The sequence below is a fragment of the Laccaria bicolor genome, genomic scaffold (genome assembly GCF_000143565.1).
Source record: "Laccaria bicolor S238N-H82 LACBIscaffold_112 genomic scaffold, whole genome shotgun sequence".
NCBI lineage: Eukaryota > Fungi > Basidiomycota > Agaricomycetes > Agaricales > Hydnangiaceae > Laccaria > Laccaria bicolor.
This window is the reverse complement of record NW_001889983.1, coordinates 3,501-12,613: the sequence shown is the minus strand read 5'-3', so window position 1 is coordinate 12,613 and position 9,113 is coordinate 3,501. Positions and strand designations below refer to the sequence as shown.

Sequence of the window (9,113 nt, the reverse complement as noted above, 5' to 3'; positions counted from 1 at the left end):
TGTTGGGGGAACTTTTCAGTCCACATTTGCCTGCCGCGTGCACTTGTCCCTGCCACACGTAAGTCCTTCTCTCATTGCCGAGACAGACTCTCGATAGACGAAATGTAGTCGAACGGCTTCGGGGATCTTGTCCTCAGGTGTCCGCTCGTCATGCCAAAAGAAACCCGGGCAGCCAGGAGCGGTGCACTAGAAGGTGAGCATTAGTATCTCATAAGGATGTCGCAACATGCATGGCCATACCTTTTGAAAATAGCAGCCCCAGTTCGTTATGACGGTTGGGTGTTCACAAAGTGTGAGTTTCCCCAGAGTTGGTCGCCCACAATCTTTTTCAGGGCACTGAGCCCGTGGTGTTGGTCGGAGGTTGATATTCGGCCGTGGCAAGTTCTCAGCCATCAAGCAGGATGGGCCTATCGAATGGGTAAGTGAGTCAAAATTGAAGGAAAGCATGTACATACCGAGCAGCAAGTAGTCGTTGAAAAATTCGAGGTTCCCATCCTTTATGAGGTGGGTTGTATTGAAAATTTACAGGTTATGGTTTGAGCCACTCGGGAGTCGGCATGGCATGCTTGAGGATCGAGAGTGGGTAGAAGGAAGAAAAATAAACCCCAGGTCAGTGGACAGTGCTGTACTGACCCATCTGGCTAGCCCATGGTCCTACCCTCCGAGTCCTAGTACTCACTGGCGTTGCTCACAGCCAGATGAGTAACGGAAAACGTTCGGGTGCCTCAGGCGCATAGAGAAAGAAGGTGTTGTCGATCGAGCTCAGCGTCATCGATCGAGTTCTTCTCCATGGTGTCGACGTGGTGTAGTGTGGGTTGTTTGGCATTGGAGTGTTCGGGGTAAGCCGAGCGTGAGCGTGATTCTCAGATTCTCAGAGCCCCAGCGGGTTCAACGTTCTGACTATCATCAACAAATATGTGCACGTGATGCATCACATCACATGATGTATCCAAGCACATGCTCATGGGTCATGTGACTCATCAAATGCATCATTCCTGGGACTAGTCCTGTCCAAAAATCCTGAGGACTGAAGACAGTCCTCAGGAATGGACCCCCACAGGACTCAAAAAATTGGCTGGCACATCAGCCAATATAGAGTCCTGGTAATCCTCAGGAATCCTCAGGAATCCTGCAGGAATCAGTGGGGGACAATAAAGACCTCAGTTGATTAGACGACATATTAATTTGAAAGGCGAACGCTTACCATCCGCATTCGCTTGATTACATCTTTCTTGAGCTGGGCTTGTTCATCCGTTAGAATTTCGAATCCATCGGGGCCGACAGGGATGAGAAGCGGCTTGTAGAGATATGGTTGCGAGACTGGGATCGACCAATGGAATTTCGCGAACCAAAGGTTGACGATGTTATCGAGGAGTTTGTCGGCCTTGTCGGAAGAGACGAGGAGGGCAGCCTTGTAGGACTCCAAATGAGATTCCAGGAAAGTCTTGCGCTCGCCCTTCGCCCATCCCTTCACGAGTTTGGCAGTGAGATTGTCAGCGACCCTGGCAATTCCGAAAAGATAAGTCTCCCAAACAAAACACGAGCCATCACAACTTACGCAAACACAAGCTCGACTTCATTTTCGACGTTCTCGAGCTCATTCTTGTTGACGACCGCCATTGTGAGACTGAAGGTAGATCTTTGCGGAAAGAATGGGTAAGTTGCAATTTTTTGCAGACTATCTACATTTTTTGACTGTGAGAGGCAGACTCGACGACCTTCAACGTGTCGCGGAAGTAGCTGTCCTGACCGTCAACCTGTCGCGGAAGTAACTGTCCTGTTGCGGAAGTGACTATCGGGTACGTATAATTTAGTCAATACATCGTATGCTCACCACATTTTTGCCGCATGTGGGAATCAGCCAAATCTTCTTCCCTCACTTAAAGAACCAGTCGCTTGCAACCCCCGCCCCCCAACCCTTTTGCTACCCTCAATCCACAATCCACTCCGTTCAACAGATCCGACATGACGAAACTCACTGACAATGGAGCGCCCGAGAGCACCCCATTGCCAGCCAGCCTTGGTACGTAGCAAAGTTCGAGATAGCTTATATCTGACGCTCTTCACAGCCATCGACGAACTATTTGCCCGACTTGATATTGGTCCCCAAACCGCCCGCACCATTCTTCGCGCCCTCCTCACCACTGCGTATAGCGACACCCCTGCCCCTGTCTCGGATTTTCGTGGGGATGCATTGGAAGTCCTCGGTTTCGGGGCTAGCGATCCAAACTACGCGTCTGATGATGAAGAAATCGTGGTCGTTGATCCCACCACCTCCCCCGCCGCTTCTCCCACTTCTTCCGCTACTCTTCGCCCTGCTTCACCGGCGGACTTGGTTAACAGCATCCGTTCTATCGCCACGGATTCTGCTCCTGCAGTCGCACCTGTAGTCGTTGCTCCTGTTGCATCCGCAGTCGCCCTGGCGTCTGCGGATGTCCTTGCATCCGTAGATTTATCTGTACCCGCAGCTACTCATGCAGCCGCAAGACCCGCTGCCCCAGTTCCTTCCTCGGCTATTACTGCCACTGCAAACAATGCTGCGCCCGTCGCTTCTGCCACTGACACCGCATCTGCAGCTACCCCAAATGCTACAAACTCCCCTCCCCTAGGAACACTCACCGCTTCGACCGCCTTGCTTTATTTGCCCAACTACGTTTTGCCCTACAACGCGCCCAAGAACGCCATTCTTCCACCACCTTCTTTGGTCACCCCCGTCTACGGTTATCATGTCCCAGGCCCCAACGAGTCAGGGCCTTTCTACATGGCTAGTCGTGGCCGAAACATCGGAATATTCAGCGGCTGGTAAGTTATTGTGTATCACTCGATGACAACTCAATTACTCACTCTTTATTTGAAGGGAGATCCTTTCCCCTTTCGTAACAGGCGTCTCGCACTCAGCCTTTTCCAAGGTTTCGGGCATCCAGGAGGGACATGCCAGGATGGCTGTGGCAATCAATGCTGGCTTTGCAACTTATTTGACTTAGTGCGATCGCTAGTATACTTTTTCTTGGACACTGTATCGTTGCATAGGGCCTGCAGATAGATAGCCCATTTCGAATGTCACCCCTCGTATAACAATGCCAATCACATTTAGCCGTCTTTCTTTTCCATGACCTGTACATGTGCGAACCTGAATACTTGAAGGGATTTGATACGAGCTCGAGCTTTTCCCAATTGGTCGATATCTCAATTTTCGAAAACAAATGATAAAAATATGCTGGAGCCTTCAATTTTGGTTCAACGGCTTATATTTTCACAATGAAACATCTAGACTATGAAATTTATCAGATGAGATAAAAGGATTTGGGGCTTTACCGGAGGTAGAGTAAAAGTCAGAAGAAAGCATGCCCAGCCGTAGAGTGGAAGCATACTTCAGATGCACTTTAACATCTGAGGCTCGCCGAAACCCATGGTGTGCGGTATCAAACCAGGCAAATTTTTGGGAGTTAAGAATGTTAAAACTGGGTTTTCATGCAGAATCACTCCCTGCCTTCAGGATGGTATGGATATATGCAGTTCAGGAGCAATGAACAAAAAGTTGTAAGAAATGGCTTATATACTTCGCCGCAATTCAACATGTGCGATGCCAACTGAGGCTGTAGTTTAAAACTTTACACTTCTGGAATTGGTCTTTATACAGAATCATTTCCTCGGTTCACAATGATACCGCTACTTATATTCTCAAGGAGAATGAACAAAAACTCATAAGAATGTGCATGCTCATCCGGTTTTGGACAAGCTTCTTTTCCGTGATCTTGTTCAGCAGCTTCCAACTTCAAAGCCATGGCGAGACTGAAGCTCTACAATACATCTGAGGAAAAATTGGCTGCACGACGAGTTACATCCAAAAAGTATTATGATAAGTCAGTCATATTTATGATTGTCCTCTGCGTACGCAATCCTCACTTCCCTGTCATTTGCTCAGAAACCGTGTCCAGATTTGTCGCCGATCGCGTCGTGCATATAAAAAGAAGTTGAAGGCTGTTAGAAAAAATCCCCCCTGTAGGGTTGAGCCAGCCATCGGCACTGATCCTGCAGAGTCAGATGTCAACTCCGAGGCCGAAGTGGGGTAAAGCTGTAATCTACGTTACCGTTTCGAGCGATACTTATTCTGAGTTGAACAGACTTCATGCACTCGATAAATTGGCCAGGGCCAGGGAGGATTTTGAGCTACTTACCCGCGGCGACAAGTACACGTACATTGACTCGCTTGTCAGCGATTACATCAAAGCGCCCAATTTGGCCCAGAATGCTTGCGATTCCACACTTGAAATGTGGGAAGGCCTGATGAAAGGAGTCCAAGATATAATCGGGGATATATTGCAGGAGTATGGGTGTGCAACGGAGTATCACGAGGCCGATACCTTTGTTGTGAAAGAATACCGCAAGGTGTACCACTTACTAGGAGACATTGCGGAGTTCCTCCTCACAGCCTCTCCTGGTGACTTGGCTGACTGGCACAGAAGTGGCGCATTAGGGTATCAGATTATTGTTGCAGGCGAAAAGATGACTACTTCATCTTGTAGTGGTACGCCGCCTTTGTGGAAGATTCCACATATTTTGACCATTTCCAGCTGTATAGTTCTTAAGCCACTACTGATAAGCTTCAGTTAAACTTGCCACGGCCACATCTTCGTAACCAAACCACTCACCGATTCAATCATGCCCCACAAGAAAATATCTCTTCGCCGTGCCAACGAAACCGTGCCAGTCTTTTTTCCTGACACTCAAGCTGAGAAACGAGCTCGGAGACGTGAGGAGAAACGGGTAAGTGCAGCTTGACATTGACCCTGAGTCCTTGGCGTGATCGAACGATTGTAGATCCAGGCACTGCCCCCTCGTAACCCAAATAATCGGGCAAGCATCGGGCAACAGAACGAGCTGCTCAAAGCTTTTCTGCCCAGTTTTCGAGCGGCAGAAAAAGGGGAACAACTGAGGACTTTCTTCGAGAGAGGTTTCGAAGTCTGGTGTTTGCGGTTCCCGGATCCTGAGCCTCACATCCAGGTTCGAGAGGACTGGTTGGACGATCACGACTATCAGGCGTACATTGCCGAGCGACGAAAAAAGGTACAGATTCCGTAGTTCTTGATTCGTGTTATCTGACGCGCATATCAGTGGTTCAAGGATAAGTTGCATTGGTATGCCTTCAAATTCCCGGAGGCAAAGAAGGATGTTCCAGAGCCGTCGACGTCAGCTTGGAAGGAGGAGATGAATGTCGTGATCCAAGAAATGATGGAGAGCCTTTCGATGTCACCCACCTCTTCGGCAAATTGTGAGGCGCTCCGAGTGATCTACGAGGCACTGTCCATTCCTTGGAAAAGTGTCTAGAATGTGGGCTGGTGTGCTTGTACATAAAGTTCAACTACGTATTGTAACATCCATTTGATTTTCTTGGAACATGTGAGCGCTTGTTGACGCTGAGCCCTTGAGCACTTGATCAGTGATCGTGGGATCTTGTCCTAGATCTCTGTAAATGACCAAAGGCAAACGCAAGGCTAAGTATACCGTTGTTCTTGATTCTGGCGACGAGGCCGACACCTCCATCCCTCAAGCACGAACCGTTCGAATTTCTGAAAACGGCCTCCGAATTCTCCAGACACCTCGCTCTCCACAAAAGCGCTCGACTACGTATGAGGTTTCCCCAGATTTTGGAGAGTGGGGTCCAAGTGTCGACTACGCCAGTCTTGGCTGTAGCAGTCAAAATCTGGGCGAGAGGGAAGATACAAGCGATCTCACGGAGACTGTGGCAGCAAAAGTAGCTGCTAAGCGTTATCCAACGTCGGTAAGTTTTGCACTTCACTGTCCTCCATTCATGTTCACTGATGCGCCCACTTTAGGATGCTCCGCTACGTGAATGGGCCGGGAAGGATAAGCAGGACCCAGGTTTCCGTGAGGAGTATTTGTTGGAGTTTCTGAGGCTGGAGGGTCGGGGCGATCGTCATTTCAGTCACAACTGCACCACCTGTGCATCGAAGGGGCGTATCGGCGAGCCGGGCTTGTATCGTTGCGAGGATTGCTTGGCCAGGTCATTATACTGCTCGGCCTGTTGTCTGGAGAGACACAAACACCTCCCCTTCCACATCATTCAGGTATGCCACCTCTTTCTCTGGTAAAACTTCGATATACTAATTGTTCTCTAGAAATGGAACGGTACATTTTTTGTCAAGATATCTCTCAAGACCCTGGGTTTAAGAATACAGCTCGGCCACTTTGATTCGCCGTGCGTTGCTCCTCAACCCGGCCACAAAGATTTCATAGTAATTCATACAAATGGATTACACTACGTGGCTGTCGATTTCTGCGGATGCGAACACCGGACGATTTCCAATCGTCAACAACTCCTTCGAGCCAAATGGTTTCCTGCCACCGTTCACCAACCTCAGACTTGCGCGACTCTTCGCGTACTTGAACAGTTCCACGCTCTCACCTTGACAGGAAAACTTTCCACCCATGAGTTTTATAAAGCTCTGGAGTGTCTGACTGACAACACCGAACTCGAGATACCTAAGGTAACGTCCATCCATATTGGATCTCCATGACGACTGACTTACTTCCTTCATGTAGACCCGCTACAAATCATTCATGCGAATGGTTCGCATGTTCCGCCACCTCAAGCTCATGAAGCATGGGGGCCGCGGCAACTTACCAGGAGGGCTGATGAATACGCAGCTGGGTGACCTTGTCCCTGGTTGCGCCGCATGTCCCCGCCCCGGTGTGAATCTACTGGACAACTGGCAAACTGTCGCGGCAGAGTGGAAGTAAGTGGGTGTTGAATGGTTTGAGATATGAAAACTAATTCATTTCTAGGTTTTTGTACATGTTGATCATAGCGATGGATGCCAATTTCCGCCTGAAAAATCTCATGCGCTCGTCAGTCTCAAAAGATCCGGGTTTACACACAGGTTTTGCGTTCTTCCCCGAAGACGGGCCGTACCGCAAGCACATATTAAAATATGCTTCTCAGAAGGACGTACGTAATTTACTGTTGTTGTCTGCTAAAAATCCTGACCCTTCCCTCTTCAGATAAGCAATTGCAGCGGCTTCAAAACGCTGGCTCATGCCGAAACAAAGTTTTCGACGGGAATGCGCTCCACTGGGGTTGGGATGGTTCTTTGTGCTCGCCACGAAGTTGTCCAAGCAGGAGGCGTTGGAGATTTGCAGAAAGGTGAACGGTACGTTATTCTCTTGCGTATTGATTATAGAAACTTACTCGTTACTGCAGATATTGCAACATGGATTATGAGTGGTACCTACCACTTTTATGATAAAACCTGGGCATTTGCCTGCACAGTCTTTTCAATCCCCCCAAGTGAAATATGAAATGAAATGCCTAGGCTATTTCATTCTTGCTTTGCAGCTATTTCATTCCTACCCACCACATTTTTCATTTCTCCTTGGCAATGAAATGCATTTCATTCTTTTGCCTGTGCTTTTTCATAACTTTTTCATTCTTTGCCAACTTTATTTCTTTTCTTTTCATTCTTTGCCAGTATCATTTCATTCTTTTGCCTGCGCTTTTTCATAATTTTTTTTTCATTCTTTGCCAGTCCTATTTTATTCCATTGCCTGCACCTTTTCATAACTTATTATTTCATTGTTTGCCATGTTTAAGGTTAGGGTTGCACTTAAAAAAAATGAAACTCATTTCATTGCTTCTCTAAGCCTTTTCATAACTAGACACATTATTTGTTTGTAAATAATAAACATATGTATTCTCAAATTATTAGCTATAGTTTGACCTAATCAACCCCTGGCTTGTGATCTTTACATTTGTTTGTATTTGAGGCCATAATCTAACTTAATTGAGCAATAAACATGTAAATTGAGGCAACTAAAAGATCACATGTCTTATATTTTGATCCCATCATAACCAAACAAATACATAAGTTATGAAAAAGCACAGGCAAATGAATGAAATAAGACTGACAAAGAATGAAAAAAATTATGAAAAAGCGCAGGCAAAAGAATGAAATGATACTGGCAAAGAATGAAAAGAAAAGAAATAAAGTTGGCAAAGAATGAAAAAGTTATGAAAAAGCACAGGCAAAAGAATGAAATGCATTTCATTGCCAAGGAGAAATGAAAAATGTGGTGGGTAGGAATGAAATAGCTGCAAAGCAAGAATGAAATAGCCTAGGCATTTCATTTCATATTTCACTTGGGGGGATTGAAAAGACTGTGCAGGCAAATGCCCAGGTTTTATCATAAAAGTGGTAGGCACTAGTGGGATTATATACTTCTGTCCGCTCTGGCCCCGCTTCTCGTTGCTTCTGTCTTCATCTCATACGACATTGCTTGTCAATTTAAGCTTCATTTCAAAGAACGTATGGTCGACCTCCCCTCCCATCTTCATCTTCCTCAGGATGTCAACATGGGTTGGGGAATTCCCAAGTGTCACTGCCCTATGCATAAGCTCCCATGCCAAGCCCCCCATTCTCTCAATTTCAAGCCCGGGGTTGGTAGAACAGACGGGGAGGGTATCAAACGTAGTTGGTCAGAATTGAACCGAGTCGCCAATAGCACCAAGGAGATGGGTCCGGGATCACGGCATGACACCCTTGACGACCATCTTGGGCACCACAATTTCCGGAAGTATGTTGGGCTCGGTAGGTTTTCTCTTGTTTGTTTTACCGTACGTTGCTGATACATTATTGTTCACAGGTCGAAGTTTGCATTCGCGGCTTGTGCTCGCCACTTCTGAAGAGGAGCGTCAGCGAGAGATATTCGACGATTTCACCCAATCGTTACGGGCGCAGCCAGGATTGGCAAAGGAATGGTCCGACATGGTCTTGGCATGGGAAAGGGATCCGACGCAGAAAAATCCTTACATCTCCCTCGTATCCCGTACGCCCGTTCAACATGTCGTTACTGCGAAAGACTATAGACGCTTCACAAGATGAAGTGAAGAAGCAACTCCTTGAAGAGGAGAAGCATTCGTTACAAGCTGGAGTACCGCATGTCCATGCCACGGGACCCACTGCGTTCATTTCGATGGGGTTACTTGTTGAAGACACACAGTAATACAGATTCTTTCTTTTTTATTTGTCCTGATACTCACAAGTTGAACTAACAGATGGCGAATCGCGTGGGATGCAAGGCATTCACAAGAACTC

General features: G+C 47.3%; 3 protein-coding genes across 3 annotated transcripts; 1 reads left to right on the top strand and 2 right to left on the bottom strand.

The window, feature by feature from the left end:
- Positions 1–15: 15 nt before the first annotated feature.
- LACBIDRAFT_296765 (uncharacterized protein) lies at positions 16–393 on the bottom strand (the record flags this gene model as incomplete). The annotated part of the gene is made up of 2 exons (XM_001890554.1): positions 16–186; positions 241–393. The coding sequence occupies 2 exons, from the start codon at positions 391–393 to the stop codon at positions 16–18; spliced, it is 324 nt and encodes a 107-aa protein (XP_001890589.1).
- A 568-nt stretch (positions 394–961) lies between these two features.
- On the bottom strand, positions 962–1,620 carry LACBIDRAFT_335683 (uncharacterized protein; the record flags this gene model as incomplete). The annotated part of the gene is made up of 3 exons (XM_001890553.1): positions 962–1,027; positions 1,205–1,502; positions 1,559–1,620. 3 exons carry the CDS (start codon positions 1,618–1,620, stop codon positions 962–964), a joined length of 426 nt encoding a protein of 141 aa, XP_001890588.1.
- Positions 1,621–1,965: 345 nt separating this feature from the next.
- On the top strand, positions 1,966–2,984 carry LACBIDRAFT_296763 (uncharacterized protein; the record flags this gene model as incomplete). The annotated part of the gene is made up of 3 exons (XM_001890556.1): positions 1,966–2,023; positions 2,070–2,802; positions 2,858–2,984. The coding sequence occupies 3 exons, from the start codon at positions 1,966–1,968 to the stop codon at positions 2,982–2,984; spliced, it is 918 nt and encodes a 305-aa protein (XP_001890591.1).
- Positions 2,985–9,113: the final 6,129 nt, after the last annotated feature.